General features: G+C 46.7%; 1 protein-coding gene across 1 annotated transcript in view; it reads left to right on the top strand.

Moving 5' to 3' along the window:
- Window positions 1-19,302, top strand: part of WDR38 (WD repeat domain 38) — a 106,331-nt gene that overhangs the window by 15,207 nt on the left and 71,822 nt on the right. Inside the window, exons 2-3 of the mRNA XM_086919965.1 lie at window positions 3,406-3,526; window positions 9,291-9,407. Coding sequence (XP_086776091.1) covers window positions 3,406-3,526; window positions 9,291-9,407 — 238 coding nt within the window. The remainder of the gene's footprint in view (window positions 1-3,405; window positions 3,527-9,290; window positions 9,408-19,302) is intronic.

Raw genomic sequence — 19,302 nt, 5'->3', positions numbered from 1 at the left:
TGGCCGTGGAGGGGCTCCAGGTTTTGGTGGGGGGCGGGCCGGGACACTATGTGCTCGCTCCAGCGCATAAAATGGGGAGAGGCCTTCCGGCGCCACCTCCGACCGCAACTAGTTCTCCAGAAACCGGACCGCGTTGGCACCTTCTTCACATTCCGGGATCCCCACGATACGGAGGTTGTTGCGCCGGGAACGCCCTTAGCCCGCATCTCGAGGACTTTGACTCTGTGAGTTACCTCGTTTAAAGAGTGACGCAGAGCAGTCACCTCATCCGGAATGTCCTTCATGGTGGTTTCGTGGGTCGTCACTCTCTCCTTGAGCTTCCGGTGATCATCCTTCAGCAGGGTAAGATCTGTTCCGATGACGTCCATCCTTTTCTCAAGCGCTTCACGGGAGGCCACTATAGCCTGCATTATTTCACCCAGGGTGGGGTCCCCAGGCCGTCCTGGTCTCTGTCTCACCTCATTGCCATCCTCGTCCTCTGTGTGCTGGTCCGGTTCGTCCAGGCATAGCACCTCAAAGCCCTTATTTTTTTTCGACACGCGGCCCATTGTAGTGGTCAGGTGCAGTCAAAATGAGCAGTGTCGAGGGAGCCCACAGTCACACTCCACCCCAGCAGGGCACAGCTGTCTCCGGCCGTCCTCTCCAAAGATCTCCACCCCAATTGCCGCTCCGAGAGGGTACCGGACCAATGTCTCGCAGTGACACCTCTCAGAGGAGCTTCACGACGCTGAGCTGTCTGAGCCGTCGTAGGACTTGTTCATGTGGTGCCTCCAGTGTCCCGCTTGCCAAGAGATGGCCCAGCACTCCACCCGTCCATGTCCGCCACCAGTCCGTCACCAGTACAATGGTATCACGACCCACTACCAGTACCACTTCCTATGTCGCAAGTATCCTTTAGGGTGGTCGTCTAGGGTCGCCGGCAAGGTATCCCCCAGCCAGATGCATCAACCTCGCCCCCATTGCCATGAGCCGCCCACCAGGCAGCCCAAAGAAGCTCGCTCTCACTCCGCTCTGGCAAGCCCCCTTCTCCTCAGGTAGGCACAGGGAAGAGGCACACCCACCGCCTCAGGGGCCAGAAACAGCACCCCCAAGGAGACTCGCTGGTCCAGGCAGCAGCAGGGGCAAGACAGCGACAGGGCAAGTCGAGGGTTCAAGGCACACCTCACAGCGCCACACCAGAGGGACCTTCAGTGGGGCTTCTGGGCTGCGAAGACAGCAAATTCAGTCCCGGGCAGGCCGCAGTCCCAGCTTGCACTCTCCGCCGTCTGCTCCTGGGCACCTCAGCCCGTCAATCAGGAAGCGGGTCTCCCCAAGACAGGCCCAAGGCCTCAAGGGCCCCTACCTGATGCTGTGGAGGGCTGGTGGCACTTTCATTTGGAGGTTCAGTCAACTTCTTGTCCTGAAGATGGTCTGATGGTTTTATTCCCTTGAGAGACCAAAACGTCGACTACGTCATCTTCCTCTTTTTAACATTGATTGTTTGAAATTGTTTTGAGAAGATGTTAACATAGTGTATTGTATAGGTTAACAGATGTCACCTGACAAACTATGTTGAGTTGCTGCTCTATTTCTTGTTTTCCCTGATCAAGTTTATAGAACATATATTAAATATATGACTTTTTGAAATATATTCTCTCGCCCCGTTCATGATTTGTTATATCACCAACTTATAGTTGTCATTATATGTAAAGTTTACATTTATTGTCTTGATTAAATCTGCTGTCCACCACTTTTTAGCGTGTGACCTTCAAAAAACATTGTTTACAAAGTAATAGTACAATACTTTAGATAAACAAAATCCCTTGTAGGCAAACTTATTTTTCTTTAAAACTTTATCGCCCAAGCCTGCAAGGGTATATTGGGTTCCCCACTCTTTTTTAATTTTTACTTCTAGAGTCAGGAACCGGACCCTCAGGACAGCGCCGCCATCTTGTCCGCCGAGCCGGCGGCCTGCAGCTCGGGAGGAACGTTATTGCCCCCTCCTTTGCCAGTATCCGAGCGCAGAAGGGGCACCAGGTATTCCGCTGTGCAATGCGGCGCCGGGGCCCGAGTTTGCCAGCCAGGATCAGTGAGTGTAGAGGGCAGCTGCGGGGGAGCTCCGGAGCCCGCTTCTGCTTACATCGGCGCTGTAGCTATGCCCCCTAACCCCCTCAACTCCATGACACTCTACTCTACTCTACTCCACTCTACGCCACTCCACAATACACCACTCCACTCCATTGCCCTCCAGTCTAAGCCCCTCAACTCTATCACACTCTACTCTACTCAACTCCACTCCACGCTGCTCCACTCTATGACACTCTACTCCACTACACTCTGCTACACTCCACTCTAAGGCCCTTTACTCCACTCTACACCACTCCATTCTAAACTCTATGCCATTCTACAACAACCTACTGTAGGCCACTCTATGACACTCCAGTCTATGACACTCCACTCTATGACACTTTACTCTACAACACTTTATTCCACTCTACGCCACTCCACTCTACTACACTTAACTCCAATCTTCGTCACTCTACTTCACTCTTTGCCACTCTACACTACTCTTCCCCATTCCACTTTACGACATTCCAGTCTACAACACTTTCCTACACGCCATTAACTTTTAGCCATGCTGAACAGCAGCCACGCTGGTTTACAACATGGTTGAAATACATTGGTAAAGCAAATAGCTCTTGCATGGAGACCTATTGGCTTTGCCAATGCTTGTTCTAGGAGCTAGCATTGCCACTGCTTGAGTTATTTACAGAACAAAAAGCATTAATGGAATGGACGTAATCGTGGAATATCTCTTATTAATATTAGTTTAAAGGGCCCTTTTAATAATTGTAATAATGACAGGAGTTTTCAAAAATACGTCCTTTTTGCGAACGAGCAAAAACATAGTTATTGCAGGAGATAATGAAGTGGCAAGACACAGGGGCTGGGTTGGCAGCTTCTGCCTTGTATATCTATATACCCCGGCATCGCTATTTATATTCAAGTGCCTCCTGTCCAGGATTTCTGCAAACATGGGCTTGGAAAACAAATCTGACGCTATAAAAACAGACAGCATCCCCATCACAGTTCGAGACAGATCCCTGCTGAGTACCCTGATGCTGAACTGCACCCCCTCCAGAGACACACTGGCTCCATAGCTACTGTCTGCTCTCTTTTCATTCGTTGCTTCCCCTTTAAACCCTGCATCTTTCACAGGGCACTTGTCGCTGGTGACGACCCATTATGTAATATCAACAAAAGGTTATTATTATCAGAGAGCAACAGCCTTATTCATCCAAACCAAAAAGAAGCAAAAGGGCAGGTTTTAACCTCCCCAAAACATCAGCTCCTTGTTAAGCATGTGCATACTTGGTTACCACAGTTTTGTAAATAAATATAATGTCTTGTCTGCCTCCCCGCTAGGTCAATTCATGCACCTTTTCACCAGACTGCCAGATTCTGCTCACCTGCTCCGATGACAGCCGCCTCTACATCTGGAATGCCAAAAGCGGGAAACTTCTATGTAAAGTCAAAGGTCATACAGGTAACATCCATGTCCACCATTACCTTTGCATGTCACTGGCCAGGTCGACTTCTGCTACACAGAGGCCCCAATTATGAGTCTGTCTGTGTTTTCTAACCATGGATTGGAATCCATGACCGGGGTCGCCCTAGTTATGGGCCCAGTAGCCGGGTACAGCTCGTTTCCATTGACAGAGGGAGCATGTGACCCACTTCTGGGCATAACTAGGGCGAAACTGGTCCTGGGTGATGTAGTGTCTTGATATTATGAGTGCTAGGACCCTTGCAGTTCTGAGCAGACTCCAAACAGGAATTACGTAATCTGTTGGGAGGGGCTAAAATGGGTTTATAAAAGTTATGACGCAATGCATGCAGTACGTGAGCGCATGTGGAGGAATAAAGACATCTGTTACAGAGATCTGTGTGTGGCATGTGTGTTTGTATGCTTCTGGGCTGGCAAAGATGCTACAGGTGCTACCCAAGTGATTGCTAGACTTATTGCAAGCAGCCTCCAATCACCTTAAATATGTTTCATGTACTGCCCCTAGTGGGATGAATATGCCATGGCGTGGGTCCCATGCTCACACAGGGCCGATTTACAGAATGAACTCGATCCTAAACTTACTACTGTTTTGGTATTCACAGATTGCACTTACTACTTTTGGTATTCACAGAATGATCTTACTCATTTCGGTATTCACAGAAGTTAGGACTCCTAACTTTAGGACTCCTAAATGCCTTCTGTGAATACGGAAAGTCCTAAAATTACGATTTTTCTCAATTTAGTAGTAGTAAAGTTAGGACTCCTAACTTTAGGACGCCTAAATGCCTTCTGTGAATACCGAAAGTCTTATAATTAGGATTTTTCTCAATTTAGTAGTAGTAAAGTTAGACTTTACTACTACTAAATTGAGAAAAATCCTAAAGTTAGGAGTCCTAACTTCTGTGAATACCGAAATGAGTAAGTTCATTCTGTGAATACCAAAAGTAGTAAGTTCATTCTGTGAATACCAAAAGTAGTAAGTTCATTCTGTGAATACCAAAAGTAGTAAGTGCAATCTGTGAATACCAAAAGTAGTAAGTGCAATCTGCGAATACCAAAAGTAGTAAGTGCAATCTGTGAATACCAAAACAGTAGTAAGTTTAGGATTGAGTCTTAAGTTCATTCTGTGAATCGGGCCCTCTGTCACTGGAACCAAGCTGTGCCTGGCCGATGAGCCCATAACTAGGGTCCTGGGTTGCTTGTGTTCTGTCAGGAGCTTTCCATTGTACACTAGCCTGGCTGTTTCTCTCCATCTGATAGCATTTTGGTGTCCCTTAAAGGAATGATGACAGCATGCGCTGATATCCGGCATTGAGATGGATGACAGCCCTTCATAGGGCCCTCTTGTTATTTCTTTAAATGGTTTATCTTGGTGTGTCCTTTGCACTCTCCAATCACTCCCTTTGTCTTACCACCTGGCCAAGAGAGGTTTTCTCCTCTGCTTCTTTTTGGTAGAAGGGAGGACGTGGCTTGGCAGTTATGGTTGGACTGTTCCGATTGTAGCAGTGTCAAGACTGATTTGCATATAATAACAAAAACAGAGTGGCAACACCAGTAATTGAACATAGATAAGAAAGAGGTTCTTGAGTCTTCAATATTGTGTCTGTATTCTTCTTTAATATTCTTAACTCAGCACATGTGCAGCCAACGCATTTCACCCTAAACAGGCCTTTATCAGGGTAAGACTAGTATCGCACGGTAGATTTTAGATGGGAGTACATCGTCATCAAAAAGAGGCGAATGTAGAGGTGTAAAACCTTTCTTATGCACATGAGTGAGTCAAGTCCTCCGCAAAGCAGGTAACAGCGGGGGGCGGACGGGCTGGGTGTGGAGGGATTTCGAGGTACGATGCAGAGGGAAAATTAAATAAATAATGAATTTACCCTTGGCATCATCCCTCGAAATCCCCCTCACCCAGCCCCACCACCCCACCACTGTTACCTGCACGGACCGCGGCTGGTCCTCCACATGGTTCTTGGTTGAACTATGCGTAGTCAGGAAGTACGTGTTTAAGGATGAAATCCAGCAATGAAGGCCGATTAATCACTTATTTGGGCATCATGAACTCCCTCGAGTCCGAGAGATGTTCAAAGTAGCGCGGCCCGTGTACAGCTTGCCTTCCTTATCGACGTTGACAACAGATCTGGAACACCGACGGCGTTCCATTGAGGTGGGCAACATTATATAAAAGATCTGTTTGTTTACTTGTGTGAATAATTGAGCTGGGCGGCCTCGAATCCCTTGGCTGCTTGTCGAGATTATGGTGTAGTTACTGATTTGCTTATGGTTGGGTCCAAACTGATGTGGCATACTGAGCATACGAACAATGGGTTGGAGTGCTACCCCAAGCTATTACGAGTAGTTAGATTTATTGCAAGCAGCATCCCATCACCTTCTGTGTATTTCACGACTTCGCAAGTATCCCGGTCTTATGTCCACTATGGAGGGAAAATCATATCCTGAGCAAAGTGTACACTCCCGGCTCTTCAGTTTTCGTGTGTCCTGGTACTGGTGCACAGGACCTCTTCGGTGATGAGTAGAAATGATGATCACAGTACTGGTTAAGACAGCCAGTACTTCTCCACCTCTGAAGGCCATGCCTGGTCAGACAGGAAGGCCGCTTCTTTGGAATGTCCATGGGCTCTTTCAATCATCCTCGGTGCTTCCTGCTCTGTTGACTCTACTGTAGCCAGGCTATCTCAGGTGGATGTGGAACGGCTCTCTTTGTAGACACATTTCACAAGAGGACGTCGGTTACACTCAGGAAGGAGAAGAGTCACTCTGGATGTGGCAGCCTGGACACTTCAAAGGAGAATGGATTAGGTACCGCTTCCACTCCGAGGCACACCGGATTTCAGGGAGGAGAACAGGAGATGTGTACGTGAGGGTGGGCATGTCCTTGAGAACACAAAGGAGACCCCCACCTTGTTCAGCACACACACAAGGTGTCAAATGGACAGCGGGACTCACCAGTCCATTCATCACAAATTAAACCCCATACACTAGGACTACAGGAATAGGACCTGCCCAAAAGAACTCTTCGTTCGCTGGGAGCGAAGTTGGTTACAGTACCATCCACAAAAAAAGTAATGTGGGGTGGGAGAGCTTTGTCTTCTGTGTGGCAAAAGCCTGGAATGACCCTCCTTTCCACCTGAGAAATGCCACTGATCTCTTGGCTTTCAGGAAGGGATTAAAAACCTGGCTTTTTAACAAGTAAAACTTCCATTTATTGTTCTTAGGATAAGTAACTAGCGCCAGGACACCCTTGGGTAACTGTTGCACTCTAAAAATGTCTATAACATAACATAACATAACACTCGACCTTCAATTCAGGCACCTTTCAAACAGGATGAAGGCAAAAGACCGCAGTTATTGACAACCGAAGAGAACTCTACACCAAGAAACTTACTGGGGCACCGGTAAAAAGGCTTCTACTGCTCACTCCGAAATGTGCTGCCACCACTGTCAGTCGTACAGAGCCTGAGGGGCCAGGACTGCAGCCACTCTCAGTAAAAGGGCATCAGCTCTGATGTCAGTGGGGTCACTAAAAAGGAGGGCCTGTGGAGCTCACTGGTGTAAAAGTACAAGTGCTTTCCAAACACTTACAAGGGTAGAGACCAGCTTCACCTCGTGAAAGCTTATCTATGATATTTAAGTTATCTGCATTCTTAATAGCGAAGAAATGCCAATAGACAGAGCTGGCCCTCGGCCAGAGAGATCTCGATTGGGCACTTTATGCCGAAGAATAAGGAGTATTATTTTAAGGTGATTTAATTATAGCATTTGGATTAAGCGTGAAATTGGGGCAAGATTTCAGAGTTTCTGTAGTTTGATCTTTCACTGGAGGTCACTCATGTATAAAATAATCTATTTGATTTAAGAAGTAAGCTGCCTACGATGCATGTCCCCAGCACTCATGCTTTCAGTTGTGAGAGGTAATATTTACAGATGTGCAATATTTCATTCATAGTTTAAAATAGAGATTGACTCGGTTAACCGATGTCTACCGGTCTCCTGCCTAGAAGTTCTCTAGCTGTCCATAGGTCGTGGGATTCCTGCGAGAAGCGCGGGTGCAAACCTTTGAAACTGCGGCCATCCTTGAAAGGATCTCAGATGCTGCACCATTGGAAGTGAGGAGCATCTCCAGAGAAGTGCTGCGCTGTCCTACTGAAGACGCATCAGCTGTGTGTATGGTGCTGCTACCCTCCAACGCCACTATGGCAGCCATTCTGAGACTATTCATGCAGTAACTTCAGAAGCATCGCAGGTGTGTGGCGGTCACCAGCACTGATGGTGGAAGGATGCGCTTCATGGTGACCAGAGTCCGTTGTCCTTTCACTTGGGTAGAGAAGATCAGTCTCTCCAGTGGTTTTTCGTGATGGTTCAGATTGGAAATTGGCTGAGTAGGGTGTGCATTATGCAGTCAGGAATCTACACAGAGCACGGATGGGTTGGGGTGGTGTGGGGTGGTGTGTGTGTGTGTCGATTTACTTTAACGTTCATTTGATCCCTCGGAGGAGCATGACTGTTGCTCAGCCAAAAGAGGCTGTTTTGTTCAGACGCCTCATTACCAATTATATTGATTTGATGCAGAATTTGTCAGCAGTGAGTGTCGTATGATTAATCGAACCCGAGCTCTATTGCTTCTATATGTCGATTTGTGAGACAGTATGGATGCACTAATGATGTGGCAATGCTTAGCAAACTATGTGGCTCTGGAGCATTGTTGTGTCCATTATGGTGCAATGGTATATTTTGGGCTGTCTGTTTATTATTATTTTTTTTTTATGAAAGTCAAACTATAATTATTTATTTAAGGTTTTATAAAGAGCATAAGTGAATGGACTGGGTTACGGAGACATGTGCAGCGATACATATAAGAATAACACAAGTACTGGTATCAGCCGAGCATGAAGCATGTTTATAACTAGTCAACATATGAGGAACGTTTCGGCAGCCAGTTGGGTTGTGTCACGGCCTAAGGTCGGGGGAGTAACATATGTACTGAGTTCATGGAGCTAACAGTAGGAGACTAACTTTGTAACATTCTGGTGATCAGGTTGAAACTATCTTCTGGTTGGTGCTGACGTGCAGGAGAAGGGTTTCCATCTCTGTTTTGAATGCTCCCTAGGATAGGATGGTCCTTACTGATGGGGATGTACCATGTTACAACGCATACCATTACAACTACCTACCGTTACAACGCGACCATTACAACGCATACCATTACAACGCATAGCGCTTTGAGGTGCTGGATAGTGGTAAGTATAATTTACTATTCTAACTCCAGTCCCCGTGGACCCTAGGGAAGGTGTTGGATAGTAAATTATACTTATTCCCTATCCTAGAGCGCCCCCCATCGCAATGCGTTGTAATGGTATGCGTTGTAAAAGTCGTGTTGTAACGGTATCGCGTTGTAACAAATGCGTTGTAACAGGTGTATACCACTGATGGGGTTGTGGATGTGTGTAGTTCTGTATCCTGGATGTTGCATGATTGTGTGAGTTTTTAGACTGCCAACTACAGCTCTGTGTTAGATGTATGGAGGTGTGTCCTTTCTTGGTGCCGGGTGCTGTTGGAACCCAGTTATATGGCAGATCTGTGCAGTGCTGATGCGTCTAAATCGCTTGTGAAAGGTAGCTGGGCCGTGTTTCTATAAGGCTTCAATGTGTTTTGTCGGCTGCTTTCTGCTTTACGAGAAATGTAACTAAATACACTCTGCCTTCTGCCTCCCTCTCTCCAGGACCAGTGAAAGCCTGCTGCTTTTCTCCTGACTGCACCATGTTCGCCAGCGCCTCGTATGACTGCTCCGTGAGGGTCTGGAGAACAGCGACCGCAGAGTGTCTACACACACTGATGGGTGAGTAAAATAACAGATAAATAAATGGCATTGTCATTTAAAATGCCAATAGCTAAACTCTCGCAATTGAGAGAACTATTGCATTGCAAATACAGCCCTTCCAAGCTTTGTGTATACTTGTGACATGCATGCTAACAACATGCAAGGTATTAGGGAATGTGGGATAAGTGGATAACACAATAATCGATTGTGAACTATTTCAGTTACTCTCCATGGATATATTTGATTCCCCTCTCTCAACAGCTCGTCACCAACTGTTTCGCTGCGATTCGCTCGTACTCCGCTCTAGCAGCTTCTTGGTCCTACTTCAGTCACAAATAAAAATAAATCAGGTATGCAAGTAAATGTTTGCAATCACGGATAAAACATCCAAACACTCAAACTCTCTCTAAGCAAATTTAAACAATTTAAATGCAAGCTAAAGCTTATTTGCATGTAGGCGATTTTGCTAGGATCAACATTTCTGGGGTGTCCTTGACCTGCCAACCATCACGTGGAACCCAGACCTCGAAAGATTTATAAAGTAATTGCCTTTCTAAAAAAAGAACAACATACATACCAGAGGGGAAATCGCATTTTTGCAAAAGAACTTAAAGCACATACTGAAAACGATTACCACAAGTCCAAATGTGTGTATGTGTAGAGTGTTGTAGTACTTCCACGATGTGAGAAACTCATTTGAACTTTTTTTCACCTCATTACCCTGAGAAATCATGTCTCACACATTGGAGGTTAGTCTCACTCTCTGCCAGACTAATTTGACTTTTAGCAAACAGGTTCATACCTTGCATCCACATGTTTTCTAGCACGATCCCTTGGTAGGAAGCCAAAGAATTGCAAACATATAAACTGCTGGCCATATGCATCAGCGATCAGCAGTTGAAAGCACCCTCATAACACTTTTAAGCCCTGTGATCGAACCAAAAGTGCTGCTCCCATAACACAAGGGCTGCCACAGCTGTGCCTAGAGGCCTTTTACTGGTGGAAGTTCCGGATCCTTGCTCTGTAGGATCTAACAGCCTTATTCATCAAGGCCAAATCGGCTCGCAAAGGGCCAGATTCTGAGAATCTGGCCCTTTGCGAGTGCGATTTTTGCATTTGGGATTCATCATCCCAAATGCAAAAATCGCTGATTGCGATCTCGCAATTTTGCGTGGAATTACATTTAAGGAATCTCTATTTGAGATTCCTTAAATGTAATTCATCATCCACATTTCTTTTGCGAATTCGCAATTTCTGGCCGCAATTTACAGCGAAGTCAAACCTCGCGGTAAATTGCGAAAACTCAGAAAAATGCATTTAAATGCATTTTTCTGAGTTGCATGTTACACACACACATGTCCTTTGGACATGTGTGTGTGCAACACCTGTGTCAAATGTCATTTGAGGGGTGCTACAGGGTGTCCTTTGGACACCCCTGGCACCCTTCAAATCGCAATCTTATTTGCGATTAGCAAATTGCTAATCGCAAATAAGGAATACTCCCCATTCATTCCTATGGGCCTTTTGGCCCATAGGAATGAATGGGGAGTTTTTCCTTATTTGCGATTAGCAATTTGCTAATCGCAAATAAGGAATCAGTAGGAATCGCAAAAAATTTTGCTAATCCTACATGAATCCCGTTTTGCGAGTCCTTAATAGCGATTCGCTATGCTTCCCTATTAGGGCCTCGCAAAACGGGAGAATGATGAATCAGGCTGATAGAGGAGTAGAGGGGATCTGTAGGCATTACCTTGGCGTTGGAACTGGATCACAGAATAGATTAACAACACACCCCCACATTCAAAGGAACTGACCCGGCTAACTCCAAAACACAGGGACTGCTGCTGGAGGAAGTGTAGGACAAGTTCAAACTGGCTCTATAAGCGGGATTCCCTGGTCGTGTTGCCCGGGATGGAGATCCTACCTCTGTAGGCCATCCAAACGCTCTTCAACTCCCCGCCATTCTGACATCATCTGTACTTGAGAAAAACGCTACTGCCTGGGACTGAAAGGATGATCATTTGTCGGCTCCAGTGTACACATACCTGCCGCAAGCCAGAAGAACCAAAGGAACATCAGCGGCGGCGGGCTGAGTGGGCCGGGGCGTTGTAACTATTATATCAAAGCTTAATTACATATCGGCATTTGCAGTCCTATTATACTCTGGGCCCAAGTCATAAGCTTATTTCCATTTTCTGAGTGTTCTTTTTCGTACTCCCAGAGGTTTTGTGTTACAAGAAGCCCCCATTAAGAGTCACATTTAAAGTAAAAAAAAAAAACTTTATGCAATTTTTAGAATTAAAACAAAATGACAAGGTGTGGATGGCGAGGAGTTATAGAGGAAAAATGCACAAGGAATTTCCCATATAGGTGAAATGTTAACAGACTAGCAAGCTCCCATTTTATAACTCAAGGCATATAAAAAAAATTAGAAATGCGTCTGTGAAAAATTGTGCTCGCAGTCAAATTTCATTAGATACCTTTTCAATACAGCATTTGATCTAAATACAAGCGGGGTGTCCCTGAAGCGGGCGCCGCACTCAGTGTTGTCCGGGCGTGTGCACTAGAAAAGTGAAAGCGTGAAGGGAGCCGTACACGTGCACATCGCCTGTCCAGGCGCGCACATGTTTTGTCTCCCTTCGCAAACCAAAGCAACGACAATAGAGGCTCGCCAAGGCGAAGCAGTGCATGCGCTGTGTTTGCTAGGCGAGACTTAAAAAGGGAAGTCTTGTGGAATTGTCTATCAAGATTAATTTCCATACATTGTAGTCCACGTCACCAACACATCTTGGAGGACATCATAGAGTGTGTTCTGTGGGGGGGGGGGGCATCCTTCTTCTGAAGGGTCCACACAGAAGCAAGTTCATTATAGAGAAAACTGTGTTACTGCAATCTTACTGCATAGCGCGGACTCTGAACGAATGCTTCCAATTATTGGCACAGAAGGAAAATTTAATTTAGGAGAACAGGTAAATATTAAGAGAATCACACAGTTCTCTCTCGTCATAAAGCCAGGATTCAAAACCAGGTCTCTTGGTTCCAAAGTTAGTTAACAAATCCCATCTCTGTTACCGTGGCCTTCTCAAACAAGACTGAAAATTACAAATGTTGATGTTATCTGTTGTCTGGCCTATTCTCAATGGTCTGCAGAACCCAAATGCTACTGCAGCTGACAGAAATGCAAAGCCAGCCGGGTTTGAGCTTTTAGGGGGTAAGCAAGGATGGAACAGTCCTGGCTTCCTCTAAGATGATGTACCTGATCTTTATTCACCACCTCCCAATTACAGATATTACCATAACCAATCCCATTTGTATTGCCAATAATCAGTCAGTTGGCAGTGTAGAAGGTCCAAGCGTTTATTAGACAAAAACAAACTCTGCCAGAGGAGCTTCCTGCGACCTAACCCCACGAGGTCCGCCAAGAAGACTGCTGGCACATTATCAGAACACCACATATATACAGTTGCATTTGCAGAACCATTGCCCTAGATGGAAAAATACAAGCTGGTACAGGTTGGAGCAGAAAGGGAAAGCCCATATATGGCAGACAAAGCACTCTTGGTTTAGCTCTTCCTAGTTTAGCAAGGTCGGCCGGGTGACTCCCTTCTGCCAGCTTCCAGACGGCCGGCCCCGCACCCCTCCCGGAATGTGCTTATCAGGCCCCTCTCTGCTACCTACAACCTTGACGAGCCTAGCAAGCTGAAACAGCAATTCTGCAACAGTTGGCGTATTTCTCAGGAGAATGCTTTCTGAATATAGGGAAGGAAATGTGGGCTGTTAATACATGGCTCCGAGCGAGGCCACAAAATGGCGTCGGTCAGGACAACTAAATGTGAAATGCATAGGCCAGTGCAGGCTAAAGTTCTAAAACGTGTCAGATGGAGTTATGCTAATGTGCATGTGCGGATACTAATAGGTTTTAGATACATCATGCTAATTCTAACACATTGATTATAGGTGCTATATCATTGTATCTTGATGCCAGTTCCTCAAACCCTCCTTTTAGCGTGGTGTAGCTAAATAGATAGGACGGAAAATCTAATCTTCAAAAATATCTTCATTAATTGTCATCAGCTCATTTATCTCCTGTTGCAACATCTGGGCTTTAGAAGGGACTTTAGGTGGTATACACATGGTAGCGGCCCTGGAAGCACAGTAAGAACAACAGGCCGGGCCACACTGCAACAGGACACAGCAGGTAAAAATGATACCGGCTGCCCCGCACAGGATTAGAAAAATCTTCCATCCCCAGGTGGTCAGAAGTCCCCAGAACCACCCCGACAGTGACCAGGAACCATTATCGACATGCATGTCAGAGGCAATGCGGTGCAATTTTTGAATGGCCAAATGAACAGAGGGGGCGGAGTCAGGAATATATACGCAGCAAGAGCTGCCGATCACGCGGCATGCTCCACCGCGGTCAGCCAAGATGACGTCTAAAATCATACGGTTTTGGAGCGCAACGAGCCTCGTCGCCTGAAGCTCAGTCGTAAGGTTGGTCATGATGTCAGTAGTTATATTAATGACATTTTCCACTATCCTGGACAATCTTCGAATTTCTCTGCTATTAAAAATTGGACCCCAGAATGGCACTAACCCTTTGCTAAAATCTGTAAATTGCTGCAGAGAAGTGTCTGTTTGGTCGACCTCAGTCTTAATAAGCTGCCTGCGGCGCCTTTGGGGCACCACTGAGGGCGTTGGGGCCATAGAACGTAACCGGTGTGTACGAGGATAATCCGAAGGTGCTACGTAGACAGGTGGATAGAGGAAGGACATATAACACCGTCCTGCCCAATTTCGTGGTAACCAGGTGTATGCATTTTCACCACAGACAAAATAAACATTGGGCGGGGTAACCAACGGAGGGCAGATGCGTTTCCGCAAACGATAGGTGTAGTTGCAAATGCTCTCCCCAACCTGCACCTTTCCTATCCCTTGCACGCAAAATAATGAGGAAACATTCAGGATAGGAATAGGCACAGTACGATCTCTAGTAACATTTCGCTCAAGAAACAACTGAAAGTATTGAGATGCATTGAAATTTCTAAAGTCATAAAGTTCTTCTTCCATCCAAACCTCATCTCTAACTGCTAGATATTTCTGCATACAAGCCTGTGGGTCTATATACCCCCGCCCCCCACGACCACTTTTATTGAAACCATAATGTACATCAATGTATTCATGCACCAAGTTATGCTCATTGTAATCCAAAGTTTTTCGCTGTTCACCCCAATGGCGGTATATAGCCGAAAACAGCCTAAACCATGCTTCACAGCTTCCTAAATAGGTCAGGGGTAAGGAGAGGAATAAATCATGATTATGAACCACCGAGGGCAAAAGCCCACATACCCAGCAATCAGTAGTGTTAGCAACACTGTGAGTTTGATGAAGCATTTCAACAAAAACATTTTTGGCATAAGTCTGACGATGGCGCTCCTTGTGGGGTGCTAAAGTGTACAGAAGATGCTCAGAGGGGGCAATAGTGGTTGGTATACATTTTTGCAAAGGGTGCTCATGTTCCAGATAGACAAATAAACCCATGAACACAGCTATTATAACAGCAATTACTACTACAAAAGCTACTTTGACACTTGTGGTCCATGTCGAAAACATTGGTTCATAAAAGTGTATAGAACGTGGGGCAATTGGAATTTCTTCTTCTAATACAGGTCGGCCAAAAGGGTACATCCCTAGCTAAAATAATCCTAAAAAGAAAACATTAACTCCTGGCCTAGCAGTCCGTCCTACCAGAGGGTTCTTCTCCCTGTGTCCGTTAGAGCCTCACAGGCAGGCTCTCATCATTTCCCAGAAGAACCAAAGAAAGGTGGTCTCATTTTCGTGCGACAACCTGGCCTTTATGTTGGCATCGGTCTTTCTTTCTGAACAGAGCACAATGATCAAAGTTCCAGCTCTCAGCGTGTTCAGTCCAGTGTCTCGCTCAGCACCTCAGACCAGCAAGCTAGCAAACCCTGCTTTCAAGCACTCAAGTCCTTCCCTATCTCCTGACCGTGTGGTCTGGGGTACCGTCTTTGTGCTTTCTCGGCCGCAGGTTGTATCGCACACTACCCGGCACTTCCTGATCAGAAAATAGCACACCAGATCTTTTCTGAGAATTTTCATGTGTCGGGGTGCAAAGAGCAGGATTCAAAGCTTCAACAGATTCAGTAGAGACCAAGTCGTCTGGCCTCGCCACGCTCTCCTGTCGCCTTGTTTCAATCTCACAGGCATCGGAAAAGGGTACGAATGCAGTAGCTTTCTCACTCTCCTGCGTCAGAATACCCCCCACACGTTGCTGATCATAAGGAAGTGGAATCGGCAGCCTTTTCAAATGTGAAACATGAAGCCAATGCTTCTTCCCGTCCACTTTAACTGCCGTTCGGGTAGCCAGAAGGATCTGACGGGGCTCAGACCACCTTGGAGCCAGGCTGGAGTCTCGATCAAATTTCTTCACCAGTACCCACTGGCCGGGTTGTAGTCGATGTCCGGGGCCATCTGGCAGCGGCTGCAGTACGGAGGCTACCTGCTGATGAACAGAACGAAGGTCTTTAGTTAAAGTGTAAAGGTAATCAATCAACATAGGATATTCAATATCAGTAAAAGACTGTGGCCGGGGCACCCCCCATACGTTTGCCGGCCTCCCAAAAACAATTTCATAGGGTGATAGACCAGATCGGGAATGAGGGGTAACCCGCAAGGACATGAGTGCTAAAGGCAGGGTGTCGGGCCATTTCAATCCTGTACTTTCCTGTATTTTAGCCATTTTCAACTTGAGCGTGCCATTGTATTTTTCCACAAGTCCGGCTGATTGGGGGTGCCGGGCAGCGTGGAATTTCTGTTTAATCTGTAGGCCTTCACAGATGTGTTTAACCAGGGCCCCATGGAAGTGCCCCCCGTTATCTGACCAGATCAAGCGGGGCAAACAGAAGCGGGGCAGAAATTCTTTGAGGAGCGCTTTAGCAGTTGCCATTGCCGTATTTTCTTTGGTAGGATAGGCCTCAACCCATTTGCTAAAGGCACAGACAACCACCAAAACGTACTTCAAGTTGTTAACGCGCTCCATGTGAATATAATCCATCTGGAGTACCTCGAAGGGCAATGTCGGGGGTGCAAAATTTCCGCTCAAAACATTCTCCCCCTTCCCCGGATTGTGTCGTAGACATACCATGCAGTATTGGACCAACCGGACAGCCGTCCTTTGAATGTTAGGGTTGTTCCAAACTGGGTCCAAAAGCCCACAAATGCCTTTCGCTCCTATGTGTGCAGGACCATGCGCCATAGTCACGATGGCCTGCACTAGTGCATTGGGCAATAACCATCTTTGTTTCTCTGTCAGATCGACCCAACAATTATTTTCATCCAATCTCCCTACCTCCTTTTCCCATTTTTCTAATTCATCGGGTGTAGCTTCCTGCTGTAACACCCTTACACTTTCCATGGTGTTATCGAACAACTCTGAATCCTCCACCCATCTTGCAGAGGTATTGACAAACATTTTTGACATTGGGGACTGTGCTGTCTGCTTGGCCACCTGATCTGCAAAAGCGTTCCCTTCCCCCACCTCATCCACTATTGCTTTGTGCGCACTGCATTTAATGATGGCCACTTTCCTAGGCAAGGTGAAGGCATCTAATAGACGTAGCACCAAGGGACCATTCTGTATCTTCTGACCATGGGAAGTAAGGAAACCCCGCTCCCTCCACAGCCGCCCAAAGCTATGGGCCACGCCAAAGGCATATTGGCTGTCAGTGTAAATGTTGACCTCAAGTCCCTCGCTTAGTTCACAGGCCCGCAGGAGGGCCATAAGTTCGGCTGCCTGGGCAGACCGATGCGGAACTCGGAATGTCTCGACTACTGTTTTTAGAGTCGTAATTGCATATGCAGCTGTTGTTGTTCCATCTGCCAATTTGAAACAGGACCCATCTACATACAGTTCCCCCTGGGGTTCAGCTAGGGGGGTGTCCGTTAAATCGATCCTGCCTTTAGTTTCTTCTTCAGTGCGAAAAATACAATCATGTATGTCATTACTCTGTTCACCCGTAGGGAGTGGCAACAAGGTGGCCGGATTCAATGTTGCACACCGGGTGATGTGTGGTGCAAATAGTGTCAACTCGTAGCCAGTGAGGCGTGCGCTTGTGAGATGCTGTGTTTTCGTTCTGTTTAGCAATGTAGCCACAGCATGTGGCACCATCACTGTTAAGTTGGAATTTAAGACGAGTCCTTCGGACTGCCGGATGGCCACTGCAACAGCCGCAGTGGCCCTCAGACAGCTTGGAAGTGCTCTTGCGACATTATCCAATGTAGCTGACAAATAAGCGCAAGGTCCTTGCTTACCACCAAAGTCCTGCGTTAACACTGACAGTGAACAACCGTCGACCTCATGCACGTATAGTACGAAAGGTTTACGGTAGTCCGGAGTGCCCAAGACAGGGGCAGAACAAAGAGCAGACTTTAGAGTGCTGACATTCATCCGTCCAGGGAAGGGGTTCATGCACGTCCTTAGTAGTCAGATGCAACAGAGGTTTAGCAAGAAGGGAAAAATTAAGTATCCATTGGCGACAGTAAGAGGTTATGCCAAGAAAAGTGCGAACTTCACGCTGCGTGCAAGGGACAGACATTGTAGCAATGGTAGTAATACGTTCAGGTGTTAGTCGTCTTCCCTGCTTCGATAGTAGATGACCGAGGTAGGTCACCTCCTGTCGACAGTATTGGACTTTTTTACCAGGGAGACCTTATTCCCTTTTGCAGCCAGATGATGTAACAATTTAACGGTCGCATCCTTGCAACCCTCTTTCGTATCTGAAGCGATCAGGAGATCGTCCACATATTGCAGGAGGACGTTACCCTGTGGCAAGTCCAAGTCATCCAGCAAAGCCTTGAGAGCCTGGCTATATATACTCGGGCTTTCAGTATAGCCTTGTGGTGCGCGGCAGAAGCGGAAGCTGCGGCCAGATAACGAGAATCCGAAGATCTGCCTGCTGTCAGGATGAATGGGAATACTGAAGAAGGCATTCTTCAGATCAATGACCGAAAAATATTGTGCAGTTGGTGGAATCATCGTAAGGATGGTGGTAATGTCAGTCACCACCGGATACTGTGGCACCACAATCTTGTTGACAGCTCTAAGGTCAATCACAAAACGATAAGCAGCATCTTGCCCTGGTATGCTAGAATCAGAATTCCGTTTCAAAATCGGAAGGATGGGACTATTGCACACATTTGCGGCTGTTTCCTCCACCACTCCCTTGTCAATCAAATCCTGGATAATAGATAGCAGTGCCCGCTCACCAGCAGGTGCAATCTTGTACTGCGGAATGCGTGGCAGTTTTGCCCCTTCTTTCAGCGTGATGTGAACCGGGGGAATGTCTAACTTACCAACATCAGCATCCCCTGTCGCCCAAAGTGTGGCTGGGATGCCATGGAACTCCGGGGGCAGGGGCTCATTTTTGGCAAAGCATTGTTTCAAATATTCAGGACAAGGTCTGATCGTCAAATACATCCCATCCGCCGAACAATGTATGGTCGCATTTAGCTTTTTCAACATATCCAAACCCAGCAAATTTTCTCCACAATGTGAAGTAAGCAAAAGTGGAGTGTCGACAGTAGCAGGGCCAATCGAGAAGGGAAGAGGTCTGGAAATGGGACTGACCACTGGGACTCCCGAGAATCCCACCGAAATATTATTTTGCCCGGACAGAGTCGCCCCTGGAACCAACGATCGAGCAACGGAACTATTCATTGCCCCCGTGTCAATTAGGAAATCTTCAGAAGTCCCCAACACCTCCCCTTTTACATAGGGTCCCTTTTGATTGACTGGGATCGACACTTGGCCCCTACTCTGTCCCTGGCTGTCCTATGCTTGTGCATACGAATCCGGATCCTCATGTTCATAATCGTTCTGGTAGTACTGCCTGTT

Source organism: Lissotriton vulgaris, chromosome 5 (genome assembly GCF_964263255.1).
Source record: "Lissotriton vulgaris chromosome 5, aLisVul1.2, whole genome shotgun sequence".
Lineage (NCBI taxonomy): Eukaryota > Metazoa > Chordata > Amphibia > Caudata > Salamandridae > Lissotriton > Lissotriton vulgaris.
This window is presented reverse-complemented; position numbering and strand designations above follow the sequence as displayed.